This window comes from Planococcus citri, chromosome 5 (assembly GCF_950023065.1).
Source record: "Planococcus citri chromosome 5, ihPlaCitr1.1, whole genome shotgun sequence".
In the NCBI taxonomy this organism is placed as follows: domain Eukaryota; kingdom Metazoa; phylum Arthropoda; class Insecta; order Hemiptera; family Pseudococcidae; genus Planococcus; species Planococcus citri.
Window position 1 is genome coordinate 15,072,967 of NC_088681.1, and position 21,027 is coordinate 15,093,993.

The 21,027-nt window shown below is 36.2% G+C and overlaps 1 protein-coding gene across 4 annotated transcripts in view; it reads right to left on the minus strand.

Moving 5' to 3' along the window:
- LOC135848818 (zinc finger protein basonuclin-2-like) overlaps window positions 1–21,027 on the minus strand; it is a 212,504-nt gene that overhangs the window by 143,658 nt on the left and 47,819 nt on the right. For all 4 annotated transcript variants that reach the window (XM_065368850.1, XM_065368849.1, XM_065368848.1 and 1 more), the window contains exon 3: window positions 11,684–11,857. In XM_065368850.1, coding sequence (XP_065224922.1) covers window positions 11,684–11,857 — 174 coding nt within the window. The remainder of the gene's footprint in view (window positions 1–11,683; window positions 11,858–21,027) is intronic.

Below are 21,027 nucleotides of genomic sequence, written 5' to 3' on the forward strand. Positions count from 1 at the left end.
GCAAATTGGTGAACCGGTTTCAAGTTTCGATTAGCAAAAATAGTTCAATTGTTCACGCTCTGCAACTGTTGTTTCAAGTTTTTTTCTCTATCGCCAATTTTTAGGCGATTGTGAAAAACTGGTTGCCAAATGGGAACCAATGAACCGGTTTCAAAATGTGATTAGACAGAATTGTGTAATTTTTCAAGCCCCACAACTTCTTTATCAAGTTTTTTTCTCTATTTCCAATTTTTAGGCGATTGTGAAAAACTGGTTGCCAAATGGGAACCAATGAACCGGTTTCAAAATGTGATTAGACAGAATTGTGTAATTTTTCAAGCCCTACAACTTCTGTATCAAGCTTTTTTCTCTATTTCCAATTTTTGGGTAATTTTTGTTAACTGCTTGCAAATTAATGAACCGGTTTCAAAAAATTCACATCACGTTTTGGTCGCCTTGGTGTGTAGGATACATTGCGCTAATAAAAACCGGATCAAATTTTTTGACCAACCCGGTTTTTCAATAGCATGAGCCTGAAATTTTCAAGGTCGTTTTTGAAAGCCCAAATCACCGTGCACTACTTTCTTGACATACTGTCTATGATTCAAAAACTTCTTTGAAAAGCAGACTTCACCTCCCCGCTTCCTCCCCTCCACCAGTCTTGTTGAGGAATCGAATTGAATAGAATTTTGTCAGTATTCGCAGCAAACCATTACCTATAGCTCATTCGAATCATGAAAAATGTACTCCAGAATCGAAATCTGACCCGTATGATAAATCACAACTTCGGATCAAGGTCCACATTGATCAATTCGCACTGTCCACTCGTACACTCCCAGCAAAGAGACAAGGAAACACGATCAACTATAGACAAATCTACAATACATGTAGACGACAACGATAACCAGCAAGATGCATATGTGGGAGCAAGGCGACAGGGGACACTGGCAGATAACTTCTTCTTGCGCAGAGCTGATTACGTTCCATCTATTATGTTCGGTTTAACGCTGCTGCACGTCAATTTTGATCTATACGGTTAATCTGTGGACTGCTGTGGCTGCGGTCGCCGTGCAACATAGGTACAGTCGCGATAACCTTGTATTACTCGTATATACAGTACGAGTATAAAGGTGTAGGTACACCATGGCTGCAGCAGTAGTGAGTATATATAGTGAGTGAGTGCACGTAACACGTTAAAGGTATTGCGGTTAATTGAGTAGTATTTGCGGTATACTTCTAAGCAGCCAGCGCACATACACTCGTATATAGTATTTGTATCTACGAGTACTATAGACCATAGTATTCTTGCGGTGGCGAAGCGAATAGCCCATGGGTGTTGCGGTGGAACGTGAAATCACGCGTACTTGTCGTCTTCGCGTCCGTCCAGTCCCAGTCCAGCATCTCATACTAGTACTTATTGTATACAGCTATTACTATATTGCAAGTGCTTAATGCTCTTCCGCGATTAACGAGCCAGTTTGCAATAATAAAGAATGCGTCAACGTCGTCGTCGTCATCTTCTCTTCGTCTTTCATCTCCTTCAGCTGCTGTGATGCTGATGGTGATGATGATGGAAAGAACAACATTCGTCGTCGTGCATGGTGACATAGCAGAAAACTACGTTGGCGGCGTGTCATCGTAATTCCAAATCTACGACCACCGACTACATACATAAAGATGAAAAAGCAACGAAATTTTTTTTTCATTATACATGCTACGAAAGTATAAGTTTTCCGCCCTCCGTGCATGCTACGAAAATGCTCTATGTTTACCCGGCCCGAAAATGAACATCTTTTAACTTTTAAAGCGCTCTGGAGGCGGAAAAAAGCATTTTACGGAAATATAAAGTCGAGGAAAATTGTAGAGAATTAAATTTCCAATCGACATAATGTCTTTAGTTTTTTTCTATGAGGCTTAGTATTCGATATATTTACCATGCAAAAAAGGGGTCATACTCATCACTTCAACCAAAAACGGGCGTAAAACTTATTTTCGTAGCATGAATAATGAAAAATATGTTACAATGCAAGAAGCGACGTGAAGAATGTTTGGTCTCGTGCTTTAACTCCCCTCGCCTTCGGCTCGGCGAGTCAAATTGCACTTGACCAAACATACTTCACTTTCGCTCCTTGTATTGTAATATACTATTTCCAACGCAAATGAACGGCCGCAGGAGTACAATTAGCGACTTGATTCAAGGTTAAGGCGAAGGTCATCTATGTAATACACATTAACGAGCCATTGTGTGTATGTAAGTCTCAGGTACCTTACCTATGCTCGTATCTCCGACACTGGCAGAGAGTCTTATTACCTCATCAGCCACATGCCTATATGATACTTAAAGTACTACAAATAGATTCGTATATGAGTATTTGTACTTACAGTGTATCCACCTTTTGCTCTTGGTACATGGGGCACATGTGTCGCCGCCGCAATCTAGATGCCACAGCGTTACTGCCGCCATATCCCGCTGCAGTTATTGATTAGCCTTATTATTCATCGTCTTAACAATCGACCATACGCCTTCGCCGCCACCGCAGCAGCACCGGCAGCCGCAGCCGTCGCGCGTGTAATTCATTGTGTCACCTCGCGGCTAGAATTGTCTCTTTTGTACCCACATTTCGTATTTAGAGCCGAAGACGCGGACACCGCCTGCGTCGTCGGTATTGTCATAGATATAGTCTTCGTCGTCGTCGTCGTCATCAACAGCATCATCATCATCATTATCATCATCTTATGGGCTCGTATACCGGCGCGAAATTTACTTATCGTTGGAATGCTCGTCCTCTTTTATTGATAGAAATAACTCGTCTCGTATTGGCAAATCATCGATCATTCTATTTGATCCACATCCAGCTCCCAATTCCGATCCAATCTTCATCCAGGGCCTCTACCAAGTATCCCTTCTGATACAAAGTATATGAGGCGAAGGTGGTCTCAAATTACACACTGTAGCAGACAGCACGGCTTTCATAAACCTATCTTGGTCCGATAGTAATTAAAAAGAAGGGAAAAAATGTTCAACTTTATTATAATTACGATTACGGTAAAAGATCTAATTAACCAGGTCGTTCCTCCTCGTCCAGCACGCATATCTACACCGTCTACACAAAATCTCGCAGAACCACTAACACGCCTACTACACAGCTCCGCATCCACAACACTATACCTATCCATATCTCAAACACACACAAAATCGTCTTCACGAAATTTCACACACTGCCACTCTCTCGGAATACTTTATACTTATATGTACTTAAACCATACTATAATTTCCACTCGCACGAAACAGCCAATTTACACACCACGTAGTCGAACGTATCCTCAGCAGCATACCTCATACTATGTTGAGCATGTACCTGTGTTCTTTTCCCTTTCATTGATGATGCAGCTAGTCCACTACGAGGACCAGTGTGTGTGAGTACGATTAATTAAAAAAATTTCGAATAAACTCGTTTGCATGGAAGAACGCGAATGTGAAAAAAACACTTTGTACATGGGAGGATGGTACACGACCGATCGGGAATTAATTTTTTTCGACACGATTTCAATGAGTATACCGAAAATTTTACCTCTTATCGATTTGTGTCTTTAATTTTATAGTAGGTGTGGTTTCGTACTCGCGTGTTGCTATGCGGCTTTAGTATATAGAAGAAACGATGTAATTTGAAGGTATACCACTGTAGATATACAATATGAACGTGAAAAAGCCCTGTATAGGTATCATAATTATAGGTAAATTGGGTTTCTGACGTGAGATGAACCAAAACAGAGCTGAAATTCTGACCAATAATACCTATACTTTGAAGTTACAAGATTTGATTTTAATCAAAGCACCCCCCCCCACCCAAATCGGTAAATTATTCGAAATTTTTGGTAAATCACTGATTGTGCCTTAATTCACAAATATTATGTTGACAGAATTATTAGTAATTCTTTGGTAAACTATTGGTAATTTTTTTTGGGTAATTACCTATTGTTTTTTTAGAGAGGGGAAGGGGAGGGAGGTTTTCAGCACTTTTTTTGGTCAATCATTGGCAATTTTTTAGTAAATTACTGGTATTTTTTTTTTTTTTTTTTGGTAAACTACTGAAATCTTTTTTGTTTTTTAGTTTTTTTTTGGAGAGAGGGAGGGAGGGAGGGAGGGGGGGAATCACAAGTAATGTTTTGGTAAATTTCCAGTAATTTTTTGATCCCTACTAGTATTTTTTTTATGAATAAGTAGTTTTTTTTTGATAAATTACCAACCAGTATTTTAAAAAAATAATTTCTTTGATTTTTTTTTGTAAATTACCTACTAATTAGTGATTTTTTTGGAAAATTACTTGTAATTTTTTTGGTTTAAGGGTAGAGGCACCAAATATGGACCACTTTTTTGGAGGATTGCCACTTGAAAACTATAGGGGATAGAAACCTCCACAAAGGCTTAAAATAAAGTTCCATCCTTCCCTTAACACTGTACAAAACTTCAGGGGTGAAGGTCAACTTTAAGTACATATGTTGTTTTTATTGTTGAGTGATGAGTGTCAAAATGACAGTTTGAAATTTTGGACGCCTAATATACTAGACCACCTATAAAATTTTAAAATAAACATACTTTTACATTTTTCAAAAGGTCATATCATATTTATTTGTAGAAAATGGAAATGAACAAAAAAACATATTCTAAGCAGTTCAGGTTAATTTTGAATATATTTTTTTAAATTGTTGAATGACGAGTGTCAAAATAACCATTCAAAATTTTGGACACCTAATATGAACTACCTAAAGGGATGGCACCCGGTGGTTTTTTTTGGTGGTCTATGCAAGGTTAAAATAATTGTGTTGAATGACCACTTTATTTTCTATCCCTGCAGATGATTCTTTATATTGCACGATACGTCTCATGCGATATTGGCGCCCAACGTGGGGTACGAACCCACGACCCTGGTACGCTCTGCGTTAAGTGATTATGGCCTGTCTTGTCTGGTCCAGACCAGAATCAGGGCAATGAAGCAGTAGCATACAGCAGAATCGCCTTTCGCCATCACGAGACTACGATGGCACTCGCCATTCCTAGAAAAGTAGGTTGTTTAATTGAGAATTCATTCTCGAATGTGTAGTTTTAAGTCTGTCTGTTCTTTCATTTTCTTAGCTTGTAAGAGTATAGATGTTTTTATACTTCTTATAATAAAATAATTGTGTTAAATGACCACTTTATTTTCTATCCCTGCAGATAATTCTTTATATTGCACGATACGTCTCATGCAACACCAAGATCACTTGTGATCTGTCAAAATGACTAATAATTGACCAAAAATGACTAGTAATCCACCAATGTTACTATACCCATATGTATAGTACTTTACCAAAAATTACTAAAAATTTGCCAAAGATTAGGTACCTACTACAAAATTTTCAATAATTTATCAAAAAATTCCCAATGACATAACAAAAATAAAATGAATAGGTACCTGTTCATCACTCATCACAGAAATTGACCTATTTTTTCCAAGTTTTCAAAAGTCTGACGAAATAGATTTTCTTTTTTTTGGGGAGGGGGAGGAAGGGGGGATCAAACGTGAAGTTTGAAAAAAAAGTCGGTTTAAGGTGTGAGGTGTGGTCATTGAGTATGAGTACGAATCCGATTCTGGGTTCTGTATGAATTTTGGGATCGTGTACTCCAGGATTCTGTAACTGATTATGAAACCCTTTATTATGAAGGTGAAGGTCTATTTTTGTTCCTTCTTCCTTGGATTCATTTTGTATGAATTTGGAAGCTGCGAGCACCAGGATTCATGAATCTTTTTTTGGATAATCTTATACTCGTGTTTTAATCGAGATTTGTCAATTCTGGAGCACTCCTTCAGTTTCTAAATTTTGAGTACATTCTGGTATCAAATTCTGAAATTAATTTCTTCTTGAAATTTTTCGCTTTATTATTCAATTTTTGAGTTCAATATGAATTCTGAAATCACATTCTAGAAGTTTCATTTTTTTTTACGATGAAAAAAAGATTTGGCAATTTGTACTTAGGTTAAAATTTGAGAAAAATTCTGGGATATTCGACTATGTTACACCTGAACTTGGTCCATTCTTGTTTAAAATTTGAGATGTCACAGAAAAATGCTTCGATTGAATCATGAAAAAACGTGAGTGAATTATTGCCAGAGATTTATCTTCGAATCAGATGCAAATGCAGTAAGCTTAAAAGTTTTTTAATGCAGTTTTTTCACATCATCTAAATCAAACCATCAAAAATCTTTAGCCAAATCTTCAACCTGCTAAATACCTATTATGCTATATGGTGTGAATAACTAATTTTTTCGTATCATTATTGGCCTATACACTCTCTTAGCTCAGCTACACATGCAAGTGCATCCATTCGAAATCTCGATTAAATTGGCCATATCGAGTTCTGCTCTATACTTAATTTACGATGTATTTTACTTCGGTACCTACAACAACTGGAAGTTCGATCTTTCGGAAAATTCACGCAGTGCTAATGCAGGCAGGCACCAACGATTTCGCGCGAAGAAAAAAAATATAACAAGAGAACTGGCACGCGACTGGTTGTCAAGCCGCTCTCTCTACAGCATTTAGCATGGAAAACAGCATCGATAATATTGTGCGGAGTTATCTCGCTGATGTCTATTTAGTCTTCTGTGTGACTGATTATGCAGCAGCTAATTTCACGCGTGGGTTTTCAAATGCTATGCTTCTCCTAAGTCGAAGATACTCATCGCGATGTTTTACATGTACCATATTTATAAAAATAGGTACCCAATACCTATACTATAATGTACAATTGTACATGTTTTCAGGTACTGGTACAAGTACAAGTACATGCTTCGTAAACATATTTTCATGTGTTATTATTAGAGAAAAATTCGACTAATTACGATGAGAAAATCATATTGTGCGTATTTTTTACACGAATGCATATCCAGAAGAGAGTTTGTGTTCGCGGATACCTACTCAAGGAGCTATAGGCTGTGGATAATTACTCCATGCTCGTGCAAAGACCTATACGAGTACGCAGCACATGGGCGATTATTCGCGGACAAACGTTGTTCATCGTTGTCGTCGCCTTGGTCAGTTATTATTTCTTTAGATGAGCTGCGAGGTGAAAGTTCCATATGACTGAGAGGTCCAAGTGAACCACGATGCTCCATATTTAAAGAAGAGAATTCATATATGTGAGGAGACAGAGACAATACATGGCAGGCACAAGCACAGGCTCAGGTACCACAGTCATGTGGTGTTTACATTCGTATCCAATGTAGGTAGTTGTGGATACGAGTACGTGTAATATTATGCATAATATAGACGAGCATGTACTTAAGATTTGTTTTAGAGAACTTCTCGTCGTCCATCCGGTAACTTTGAGAAAAAATTTCGCCAATTATTAGAGTTCTACATATACGTTGTACGTATAAATAGACGTATGTACATCAAAAGAAGTCCAGTGATGTAGAGAAATTATTATACTAACGTATCTTTCTCATTCTTGTATATGTTTCAGGACACGAAATTGTGCTAATGAGGTGCTCGCGTATGTTTTCAATCCAGTTGCTCGAGAGACGATTTGTGGACAAATGGTGAGAAACTACGTATTATTATTTACCTAGGTGGATATGATACGAGTATGTTATAATAATGAGTATAAATACAAGTAGATAAAAAATGGGAGAGCCTATATATATACAGTATTATGCTTTCAAATATAATGATATCTCTATAAGATCTTGATGATGGTCACATTCTCCGCAGAAAAAGTAAGGCAATAATAGTGTCCTCGGAATTTGAAGAAAAAAAAATCCACATCTACGAGCAGATACTAAATCTTCGATCGTGAAATTTCCATCACGCTTCGAGACGCGATTTAGATAACAGAAATAAAGGCGATCGATCGAAACGCGGGCACGCGCGACAATTACATAACGTAGGAGGGGACCGAAGAGGGGGCAAGGTGCCGCAGGTGCGAAACCGCAATGACAAACGGACAGTCACAAGGACATGGATTTTATTCCAAGTCAAATTATCTATGTCTGTATTATTATTATACCTACATAAACGTGTACAATAAAAAAGATCGAGTCGAGTTTGACAGTGGAAAACAAAAAAGGACACGAGGAGCTGAGAAAAAAAATCGTAAAAAATACGAATACTACGACGACATCGTGAGACAGGCTGCGGATTTGATGGTTTGACGGATGCTGAGACAATAAGGTACAGTGTGTTTGGTAAATCTTAATCCTCGCGTCGTGGTTTTCGCGTTTTTTACTGGATGAAGATAAGATAAGATAACGAGGTAATTATTTCAGACGTGATAGATTGGGATTTGTCGAAGTATAGATTTTTTCGAAATCGTATGCAGAAGAGTATTGGTGAAAATTTGAGATTTCTGTGGCCAGGATTTAACCTCCTCTCGTATTCATCACAGAAACTTTAATCTGAATTTCAAAATTTTTGCATTATTGAAAATCAGTAATGATATATATATTTTTTTACTTTAAAAATTATTTGTTTTCGATTCGTCTTCATTCTGACTTTTTTTTAGGCTGCTTTGAAAGCAATTATTTTTAAACAATTTTTCCCTCAAATTCCAGAAATCACGAAGATGATTTTTTTTGGAAAATTTCGAGAGGTTTGATTCTAGTTCAGTTGTTTTTACCCTCTTCCCCCCTCTTCTTCTTTTCCAAATTCTCCCATTTTTTTCACGAAAATGAAATGAAATTTTGTTTTGGTCACACATCTGAATGAGACGGATGTAGGAGGGAATTGGATGGATGAAAGGGGGGGAGTTCATTGAACTTTTGAATTTTTTTCAAAGTTCGTTGAAAAATTGCAAAATTTTGAAAGATTTGTCAAATTTAAAAAAAAAAAATGAATTAAATCGATTCAACTACGAGACCATCATGTTTGATAATTTGAAAAAAATTCAGAATTTCGTAAAATTCTAGCCCAAAAGCTCGAAAAACCCTGGTCAAAATTTTGTACAGGATGTCTCATGTCCTGAATTTGAAAAAATTCAACTAAAAATTGAAAAAATGCTCGAAAAATGGTAAATTTTTCATTGAAAATTCGTTAAAAAATTAATTTTTTCCAATTCATTATGCAAAGTGAGAAAAATGGAGTTTTGAGCTGGAAATTCTCGTTTTTTGATTTAATTTATTCACTTTCATTATTTAATTTCTTGTTCAGAATATTGCATTTGACTAGATTTTAGCGACATTGAAAACGTTGCCACATTTTGAGATCAGTGAGTGGTGCTGTGGGAGGGGGGGAATAATCAGTGAAACATTATGTTCGAAGTCGTATCAAAATTTTGAAAAGCCCTCCAGAGGTGTTAATTTTCATGTTGGGAGGGGGGGGGGTGATTTCGATAAAAATTCTGTCTAGAAAAACACCTGAGTTTTCGTGAAAAAAATTTGAGGAGTAAAATTCAAGCTGCCCAAACAGTCTCGTTAACTTATCGTCCTAATTCAATTTTTATCCTGTTTTTTTCTCATGTCCTATAACTCTTGGTTTTTTTGCCAGTGGTGCCAAAAAATCTTACTTTTTAATACCATTTTCTAATCAAATTTTTAAATTTTCCGTTCATTTTCTCCTTCATAAAAATTGAAAAATGTTGTCCTAGAAATTTAGTGGTTTGACGCCCTTTTTCATTAAAAATTTCCAAAAGTGAAAATTTTGAGTCGCCTTTTCATGTTGTCTTGTTTGTTTGACACTTTGTTTTGTTTTGTTTTTTTTTTAATAGGTAATGAACTTTTTATTTAGGTATTTTTGTCGATTTGATCTAGGGTGAGATAGAATCGAAAGAAAAAAATTTTTAAATCCTGACAGCCCCCTCCTTTTTACCCCTAAAAATTTCAAAATTGTTAGTAACTTGAAAAAATGCCTTAATTTTTGTTTGAAATTTTTCATGTAAGTACATATTTGTTCCTTTTTTTAGAGTTTTTCATGTTTTTCAATTTTTTTATGGATCTATATAATAAATTTGATTGGCAAAATTTTTGACCTTCCCCTCATCCAAAAAATTTTAAAAACCAAATTTTTCCATTCATAACTTTTTTCACAATTATAAAAAAAAATGTTGCCTGATAGTTATAAAAAACTTGAATTTTTTAAAAAATCTGAAGATTTCATAATGTTGAATATTGACAAAAATTGAAAAAAAAACTTCCCCCTCCCTCTCCAATTGAATATTTGAAGTGTCCTATCTCAGATTTTTCGTGCTATGCCTTAAATTTTTTTGAATTTTTCCCTCCATTTAAAAGAAAACTTTCCTCAGTTTTGGAAACCAGAATGATCTGCTCCAAAATATCTCTTCAATTTTTAATCATGCAAAAAATAATTCAAACTTCCTTGAGCTGTAACTTTTTTTCCAAAAATTCTTTGTCAAGCTATGAAGAACATTCTGTGTATAGAACCAAAAATTTCCCCAGCTTATTTGGGGGAACCTTCAACAAAAAAAATGCAATAATTCTTCACTAAGTACCTCTTCATGTTATGGTAAAAATTGAAAGACATTAATCAGAACTTGTCAGACATACTGTATTACCTATACTAAGTTAAGGTACCTAGACCTACACGTGACGGAACGTTCATCGGGGGAAGAGGGTTGGGGGGGGGTTGATGCATAGAATAATTGTCATTTTTCTCTATTTTTTTTTTTTTTTAAATGTTTTTCTTCCTGACCATCAACCATCATAATGTGTAACACGTAGGTTAATAGTCTAATCAATATGACACGATTATGACGACTTTGAAGACTGTGAGGCGTATGACTGCTTCGACCAAGACGACGACGACAACAGCGACAACGACGACTAATAATATCAACCATATAAAAAGGTAGCCGAGTCTAATTCTTTTGTGTGCGCGCTTCTGACACCGAAGGTCGTTGCATAACACCCACAATAGTCTTATTCTTCTAACACATCGAAAAGGCAATTTAAAACCTATACCGCAAGTAATAACTGTGACGGCGGGACGCCAAACCGAATCGTATATTAACTATTTTTTTTTTTTTTACCTCTTCATAATATAACTGGTTTACCATCTTTGTCGCGCACATATCGCGCAATAGTCTTATACCTGGATGATATTAGCGAGAGAAACAGAGACACGAGAAAAAAGCACACGATGGTCGTCTCTCATCTCATATTTGATTGCTGTGTGTACGAGAGTATCGGCATAGTGAGGTTTTTTTTTCTCCTCTCGTGCCTTGTGCAGTGATGTGATTATTTTTGTCGTCTGTCTCTGTCACCAAAATTACCCATCTCGAATGCCTCCTCCTCCCTCCTCTCTCTTTCGTCTAAGATTGCGGTAATCCGCTGAGCTCTGCGTTGAAGATTATCTAGATAATGCGATTTTTTTCCTTCTCTCTCACTGGTATAGTGTTGTTAGATTTGTGGAATTTTTCGATGATGCTGCATGGCCAGAGCATGTCGCGAATAATTTTCCCTTAAATGATATGGTCTACGAATCGTGACGTGTAAAAAATTCTTTTCGTAAACGAAAATGAAAAAAAAAACGTGCTGAATATGCGACAGCAGCAGTAGCTAGATTCGTAATCTGTGCGGTATTTCTGTGTGTCTTGTTTCGCATGTACCTCGTCGTAGTCTATACCCATCCTCGTGTGTGTGTGTGTGTGTGTGTGTGTGTGTGATAGTGATTTGATAGTATATTATGAATATCGAAATAGTCGGAAGCTTACCGTGCAAATTGTCGGTCCGAACGATAGCGGAAGATCTGACGAAATTCTGCAATTGCTGCTGTTCTTGACGTTATTGCTGACTGTGGAATTGGTAACATTGCTGTTGGAGGAACAAGTCGTTGACAGCAGATTATTCGCTTCCGGTTTGAGAAACCACGATGCCACTGAGGCCCACTGAAACATGAGACGAAACAAATGCTAAATTTAGTCAAAAAGGTCGAGTGTAAGAAAAGTTTGCTAAGCATGTATTGTAAAGAAAATTAAGGCGAGTTTAGATGGTGATGTGAGGGCCTGAGGGGGAGGAGAGATTATTCTATGCAAGGTATTCCAACTGGTAGAAAAATTATGTTGGTTTTTTGGAGGAAGGAAAGAGTTGATTTGCACGATCGATTCCTCAAAAATGCAAGTAACTCGTCTACTTGTTGAATTTTAGTATTTTGCATGAATTTTCAGGAGAGGGGGGGGGGAGGTGAAAGTGGAGTTGAATTTTCAAAATCGTCACTGAAATTTTGAATTTTTCTGATTTTTTGAAAATTTTTACGAAAGTGAAAAAGTGAATTGATGCCTCGAAAATTCAAGTTATTCATCTATTTGGTAACTAAAGTCAATTTTTTTTAATTTTAAGAAATTAAATTTTTCCAAATCTTGACCACAAATCCCTGCCTTAGGCTACTGCCAAAAATGGCAGAAAAGTCTCAGCTATCATCAAAATTGAAAAAAGTGTTGTTTCTTGCTAAAAATTACTAGAAAAAATGTCGTTTCTTTGCAAAAATTTCAAATGGGTTACTTTTTTTCCAGAAATTGTCCAAAAGCCTCGCTTTGTTGCCAAAAATTGTCAAAACGTCTTGATTTTCCGCCAAAAATTGGCAAAAATTTTCGTTTTTTACAAAATTGCTCAAAATTCTGTTTTTTTACCAAATAAAAATTCTCAATTTTCACGAAATTTTTTTATAAAGTTACACGTCTTCTTTTTCAAAAATTACTGGAAATTGACTCTTTTTTCGCAAAAAAATTACAAAAAATCACAAATTATTTCAAAAAAAATTGCTGAAAATTATCTCTTCTTTCGCAAAAAAATTACAAAAAATCTCAAATTATTTCAAAAAAAAAAATTACTGAAAATTATCTCTTTTTTCGCAAAAAAAATTCCAAAAAATCCCAAATTATTTCAAAAAATTGCAAGTATTGCTTTTTTTTCAAAAACTGCCAAAAAAAGCTCAGCTTCTTTTTTAAAATTGTTAAAACCTTCTTTTTTACCTGGAATTGTCAAAAATCACAAAAGGTCTTGTTTTATTGCCAGAAAATCTCAAAAATAGTCTCACGTCTCATTTTTGTGGCAAAAAATTGGATGAAGTATCATTTTTGTGGCAAAAATTTGGATAAAGTATCATTTTTGTGGCAAAAATTTGGATAAAGTATCATTTTTGTGGCAAAAATTTGGATAAAGTATCATTTCTTGGGCAGTAAAATTGACAATTATTTTTTCAATGGCATTTTTTCAAGTTTTTGAGATTTTTTTCTTGCATTAAAATTTTTTGCTCATGGCCAATTTTTTTGATTGCTTTTTAAAACTTTTTTGAGCTCTTTTTTTTTTTGAAAAAAAAAATAGTACGAAATTACGAACCCTACTTTCCAAATTCAATGAGTAAAATTTTGTGAAAATTTCAATTTTCTAAAATTTTCTAAAAGCTTTAAAACTGCTCAAAACGGTTTAAAACTGTTTCTAATAGATTTGGGAATACAAAAATAGGGTATTCGCCAAATTTCAGCTTTCTAGGTCAGTTTCGTTTAACTTTGATTCTTCACATTTTTGGTCCAGATTTTCAACTATTTTTAAAAAATTCATTAAAATCCAAAAACGTTCTTTAGCACTTGAAATCCGGTTCAATTTTTTTTCAGTATTATATGGTGAAGCAAAAAAAAACCTTGATTTTGACGAAAATTGGTGAGGAAATTTACTTTGAGTGAAAAACTACTTCGAAAAAATATCGAGCTTTCCATTCGCACGTAAAGCTGAGCTATCCAGGGGTCCCTAAAGTAATACCATTTTTGAAGAAAAAAACTGCTTCAGAGTTAAAAAGGCATTGAATTTCAAACTCAACGAGTGAAGGGATAGATTCAGAAATGCAAATGGGAATTTCAGTGGAGGAGGAAAAATCAAAAATGCGATCAAGGCACTGCAAAGGCACCACTACACCTAAAAGTGGCCAAAAATTAATTTTTTGAAAAATTACCTTACATTAGGGGATCTCTGGCTCAGACTCTGTGCGGATAGGAAGCTCAAAAATTTTTCTGAGTGGTCTCCTTATTGGTGTAAACATTTTCAATTTTTTTTTCTGAATTCAAAATGGTTTTTCTGCTCACCCCCCTCCCCCCTCTGACGAGCCCACATCTGAGATTTTTTTCTACTTTCGAAAATTCGAAGGAATTTTCCCATTCAGTTCAACACGTAATTTGATCCTCTCCTCCATCTAATTTCACAACCCTTCATCATCTCACAATTTCTCTATATTAATGTTCACCTACATACGTCATTCGCCCACAACCTTCATCTCGATAGGAAACCCCTGCGGTACGTCTAAAATCCAAAATAACCAATCAATCGTGGTATTTTATATCGTTCGACTATAACCATATTACACCAGCACACTGCACTTCTCTCATTCCTCCATTATAGACAATAAATCGAGAGACTGTGTATCTCGCAATCGTACAAATTACACCATCCGTATTACTTGTAGTTGTTGTTGTTGTTGTTGTTGTTGCGGGTATCCGCAATCCACATATCTACCATCTTTTTCAATAATAACATAAACTCGTCTACGCGTAATAATAATTCTTTATAAAGGTGTTTTTCGACCCAAACGCAAACCGTATAGTAGGCCTTATCGTGTTAATTCGGCTACTGCTTCTGCTGATGCGGCAACCAAAGTATTAAAAATTCAACGAGACGTAATGTGTAAGTTGCGATAAAATAACACATTTTTCAAACACGACGACGACGCTTTGCGATGGCCAAACAATCGATTTTTATCGTCGTAATGAAATTAAAAACACGACGAATAATAATTCTCTGGCTGGTTCACGATATCGTTGGCATCGGGCAACGAGACCTCTGCAGGCCGGGGGTCGGGTTATTTATATTGTCCGACCTCGTTATCTGTTATTGTCACAAAATCCGGAACCATATCGTTTAAAATGTTATCATAACCGTTCAATCAGCAATAAACGGCAAAACTCCGGTCTTTGGACGTGCAGGACACGGTGCGAAAGCATCAGCATTGGCAAGCTTTTAGTATAATGAAAGTTTTAGTATACCGTTTGAGATCCACTATACCCTTCCTTCATTGTGGAGGATTGCAAGAGGGATAAGGTGAGACGTGTGGCGGATTGCTTGTCGTGGTGTATTTTTATAAACGACTGTACGCGACCGACGACTACGACCACCGATTTCTTCCTCACTTTCTATGTCTGTCTGTCGACTATGGTGTATTGGTTATGAAATCCCCTTTTTCGTCTTACAAGACGTCGTACTACTATAGTTCAAAGTGTCATTTTACTATTGCGATAGTAATCTTTGATAATGTACTGCTCTCTCTATACTCACTCTGTTCTATATTTTATTCGTTTAATCCTCGCATCGTATCGTGTACGCCATCGAGAAGTGTCTGATCCGTGTACTGTCGTACTGTAATGGTATTTTATCCTACTAGTAAAATAAAGTGATTTTTGACGATTTTTGAGGTTTATTTCCCGAGCAAAGCGAGGGAAGTAATTAAAAATCGTCGAAAATCACTTTATTTCACTAGTTGAATAACATATTTTATCTAAACGTGGGAAGAAAACGCGCATTTGATCACTCGAGCGAACAGCGAGAGTGAATAAAGTAGCGTTTTATTCTACTAGTAGGATAAATAAATTATTAAATACTCCGAATTCTTCGATCGTGTATTTTAATACGAGTATCTAGGCATATGCCACGTAACCGTACTTACATTAATGGGGTCAATTTACATTTTTCAACCCCTTGCGAAGACTCTTCAGATCGCAAATTGTAGCCTAAACTACCCTTATGAAGAACTTATGGACTTTCACCAACACTTGTCATGTGCCTACCTGTATATTTATCAGATCCCCCTCCTTCTTTGCCGACCTTTTCCCGGTCAAAATCAACTGCAAGGAGGTATCATTTTCTATGATGCATATCGATGCATCCTCTTATCAATTTTTTTAGTCTTACACCTTCCAGATTGCTCTGAAACTAATGTTACAATATTTTTCACCCCCTTGACAATCTGATCAAGTCCTTATAGAGATCCACTAGGGGGGGGGGGGTCTTTTGAGCCAATTTGCGATAATTTTCTCATTCTGAAAAAATCCCAAGTCTCAACCACCCCCCCCCCCCAAAAAAAAAAATTCCAAACACTTTCAACTTTTTGAAAATTTACGAACAGTTGATTTTTTTGACACCTCCCCTCCCCTCATGAGGAAGCAAAAAAAAAAATGAAAAATCTTAACAAAATGGTTTTCTAGAATAAAATCATAGGGATCACAATTCCCCCCTCTATCCATTCATAAAAAATAGTCAACTTTTAACTGCCTTCCTCCTTCAAATTCCTTTTTTTCGACTTCCAAATCTATTTTTCCAACGTCAAAGCCCCCAAAAATTGAAAAAACAGAATCCCACCAGACTCGCAACATTATGAAAGAATATTCCACCGTGTAGTATTTAAAAAGAATAAAACCCAATTTGACCACACATTCAAACACCCATCACTCCTCTCACTTTTGTCAGCAAAAATACTGGAAGCCGGAAAATACTCCACAGGTGACCTTGAGCTCCCCTTCACCTCTACAGCAACAATCACCGGAGCACACTACGCGATAATTTGCATTAATTTTTCGTAATCGTTTTTTACTATCTTCATGCATTGGTGACAAATCTCCTCCGCATTTCATTGTATTCGAATACGATATTATGATGAATGTAGATACCCACGAAAACGACCCGCTTATTTAGCATTATGTGTATAGTGATCGTGGCTGGTAACATTAATTGTAAAAATCTCGTATCTATATACGATACGCGGCACGGTGACTATTGATGTCGTCGTTGATGCTGACGCTGCTGATGCGGTGTTATTAATTATACGATAGTTAGAGAGGAAAGGGGTTCCTAAATTACGTTTTAATTGAATACGGGCATCACGGATAATGTCATTAGCGTATTATACCGCAGTCGAATATCTAGATTAATACCATTGATACATACCTCGACTCGAGACTATTCAAGGTAGCAGGGGTTCTTCACGTGTACTGAAATAATGGTGGAAAAAATGTAGATCGGGTCGTTGATTAGCTTCAGAATTAAACTTCGATAGTTGCGATTCCATTTTATAATATTGTGTTTTTGAACAGAGGAAGAGGGGAGGGGGGTGAGATTGCTCTTGGAAAATTCATTTAAAACGCAAAAATCAATTTGACTTTATCACAACCCCCCCTCCCCCAGGATTTTAAGTGCAGAAGAGCGTTTTTGGATTTTAAGGAATTTTCGAAAAATACTTAAAAATCTGGGCCAAAAAAATATTATGAAAATATCAAAATTTCGCCAAATTGACCTAGAAGGCTGAAATTTGGTGAATACCCTATTTTTGTATCTCTAAATCTATTGGAAACAAGTTTTGGGCAGTTTTAGAGCGTTAAGAAAATTTTTGAAAATTTGAATTATCACAAAATTTTATGGCCTACTCGATTGAATTTGAAAAGTTGAAATTGAATGAATACCTCAATTGCAACATGACGAGTCGACTTGAAGTGGTTTCAAGCCGTTCTGGAGCCTCCAGCGTGGTTTTTATGGTAGGTACCTTTTGAAAATCTAGAATTTTTAAAACCAGGATAGAAGCTCCAAAACTGCTTGAAACCACTTCCAATCGATTCAAAATGTTGAAATCGGGGTCCAAGGTCAAGTTTTATAGGGCGAAATTTTGAAGTACTCGAGACGATTTGAAACAGTTTCAAATCGATTCAGATGATCGAAATTGCAATGCATACTAAATTTCAACTTTCTGGCCAATTTCGTAAAATGAAGATTTATCCCCATTTTTGACCCGAATTTGATTTTCAAAAATTCATCAAAAATCGAAAAATACACTTTAACGCTAGAAATTTGGCTTTGTCTAATTTTCAAACATCCATATCTCAAAAATGGAGCCCTTAAAAAATAATTGCACTGTAGTGTTGGAAAATTTTATGCTGTGCAAATTTATTTCTCTTCATTTTTTTCGTAATATCCTTAGTTTTGCCCAAAAATCTATTTTTTGTATAAAATTACCAAGTTACTCATCGTCATGAAAATTGATTTCATGAAAAATGGAGAGTTCGAAAAGAAATAAAATCTTAGAGAATTAAATTTTCCATCGTTATGTGATTTTTTTTCTATTGAGCTTCGGTTTTAAGATTCAACTTTTCGTTTTTGTTTTTTTTTTTCAATAATTTCCAGGAATATTAGTATTTAATATGGCACCTGAAAATGTAATTTTTCCTACCATTTTCAGGGCATTCAACCCAAAAAGTCGTATTTTCAGTAAATCCCAGCTTAAGATCTCTTGGGGGGGGGGGGGGGGGGCATCTCACTCGAAAATAACAAACATCAAAAAAATCTCACGTATCACAATGTTATTTGACCAAATAAGTATAATCAGCCCAATGAGGAATTCCAATCCCTGCCGCAATCATCATCACCATGGCTTGACAATTGCCAGTATTTTTAATTTAATGGAAAAACACCGGAAACGGTATATTTTTTCACGTATTATCTCTGGACCATCTGCCTTAATTAGCTCCATTTACAATTTAATTCACCGCGAGGTTGGCACGGTTATCAGAGAGGCAAGTACAACGTGTACAGGAGATTACTTCTTTCTGAATTTTTTTCTCGAAATTTTCGTCGATAAACTAGACGTCCTGGTGAGCCGTTAAATGAATGAGTAATCCTCACCTTCCCGTCCCCTCTTGCCCTTGGCAAGATGTCCTTTTCGTTCAACTTCTCTCGTCTCGTCTTACGTGTTAATAATTGGTATCACTGATCAATGATCATCACGTAGACGATATTACGAATACTACACACACACGTTATCTGTTCTTTTTTTTTCAAATCAGAGTAGTTCAGTTTTTATTTAACGTAGGGACTGTACTGTTCTGTATTTTTAATTTCTTGTTTCCCATCACTATCTCCTCTCTCTCTCTCTGTCTTACATTATCGTTGGCAATATATTGTGACAACCTTTATCTGGCGGTTTAATTTGCTTATCGGAAGAATTTTATCTTATACTCGTTTACGTTTTAATCGCGTGCTGACGTTTCGTTCTCTATATCGTGTGTAGGTTCATTCTTATTCGTAAAGGTCTACAGGGTGTCTCAGAATAAGGGCTGATGGGTTTTGAATTTTTTTACAGGTCGTTTTCGCATTCAGAAGCAATGCAATCATTTTATATTTAGGAAGAAGTGTAAGGGAGGGAGGGAGGGAGTACAATTTTTTTGAAATTACTCTACAAAAAAGGAATCGATTTTTGAAACTTGTAGATAGTGAATTATACAGCAAGCAGAAACATGGAATTGGTTTGATAAAAAATGCTAATGGTCTAATGAAGGAAAAAATTACCTTGCTGTTTGAGTCTGTAGAATTGAGCAATTTTTAATGTAGCCTCAAGTAGGGATTAGTGTGCATTTTATAGAATTTTTTTCCATACCATTCAGGGTATTAGGTACTCAATGTGTAAAACACAAGCTTAAGAGTTAAACTTGAGCAAAAAAATTAATGCATATTACGACTTAAGATGTATTTCGTCACCTTTGGGCACGTCAAATGTGTGGTAAAGATGTGTCGTCGAAGCATTACCGATCTATACGATTCGATGGCTATCGAGCACTGAGCAGATTTACAGCACAGGTCAGGGGGGAAGGTGAAGGGGAGGTGGAATCCCGTTACAGCAGGTTGATAAATCGTACGATCAGACTGGTATCTAATAGTAGTAAGTCGTCGTCGTCGTGTTCATGAAACACTTTGTAAATCCCTAGCCACGGGATACGTTTCACCTTGACGAACAATTTAATATCGATATATGTGCTATGGACATAGACGATGAGGGGAATCGCGAATGCGACTGCGGACTGCAACCACGACCACGAGACGTTGTTTTACATTAGTGTTCTCGCTGCCTACGCTCCTCGAGCTCGAGCTCAAAAATGAATGACGAGACTCACACAAGATGCTGCCGGCGACTTAGTCGAGAAGTCTTTAACAGAAGTACGAGTACATTCGATAAATACGACAAAATAATTATTCCGTCGTAGTTCACGACTACCTAAACGTTGTACAAGTAGATAAAGGTGTGTAATTGTATGTATTAGGTATGTACAAGGTGTTCAATGAGAAATTACTGTGGACGATCAGTAGGTATGTACTTCAGTGTGGAGCTGAAGCAGGAACGTGGGAGTTGAAATTCTGCGATGTTGTGTCGATTGTCGATGTGGTTGTGTTGTCTTTTACTACCTATAGTTCTGTATGTTGCGAATGAGATGCAGATATTAAACGATTACGATTAGTCGAAGATATAAATTTGGGTACAATTTCATTTAAAAATGACAATTCAGCGTTTTTGATCCAAAATCTCAGGAAACGTTTTCTCTCACCTTTCATTATAGTTCTTGAACCGAAAATAGAGAAATCGAAGAAGGGCCCAAAAATATACCACGTACGGAAACAGATGCTAAAATTCATTTTTAGATTTTTGGCGAATTTTTAAAAATTCAAATTTGGTAGTTTTCATGAAAAAAATCAAAATTTGATCAAATTGACAAAGAAAACTGAAATTTGGTTCGAGACCTATTTTTTGATCTTCCGAGTCGATTTTTGATGGTTTCAAACCTTTTAGGACCCTATACAGTAACCAAATTCAAATTTTTAAAAATACCCCAAAAATCAAAAAAATATGAATTTCATTAACTGAATTTTTTGCTGGTGTATTTTTGGGCCCTCTTTCCATTCATCTTTGTCCAGTTGAAAAGTTTTGATGCTGGTTGGGATACTTTTTTAGTCACTTATTGATCGAGACACCTTACTATAAGTCTTAGGAGTAGATATATTATGTGTAAAATTGTAAAAAATACTTGGACATTACGTAACACCAACATGCACTTCACCTATGCGATTTGCGGAAGTAGATTATCGCAGCTTTATACCTCCAATATACTTAGAGGTGTCCGGCAGCAGTCTGATGACGATTGAATACCACATTACCAGTTACCTTTAGCGAAGAATTTACATGCATAAATTTACGAGCAGA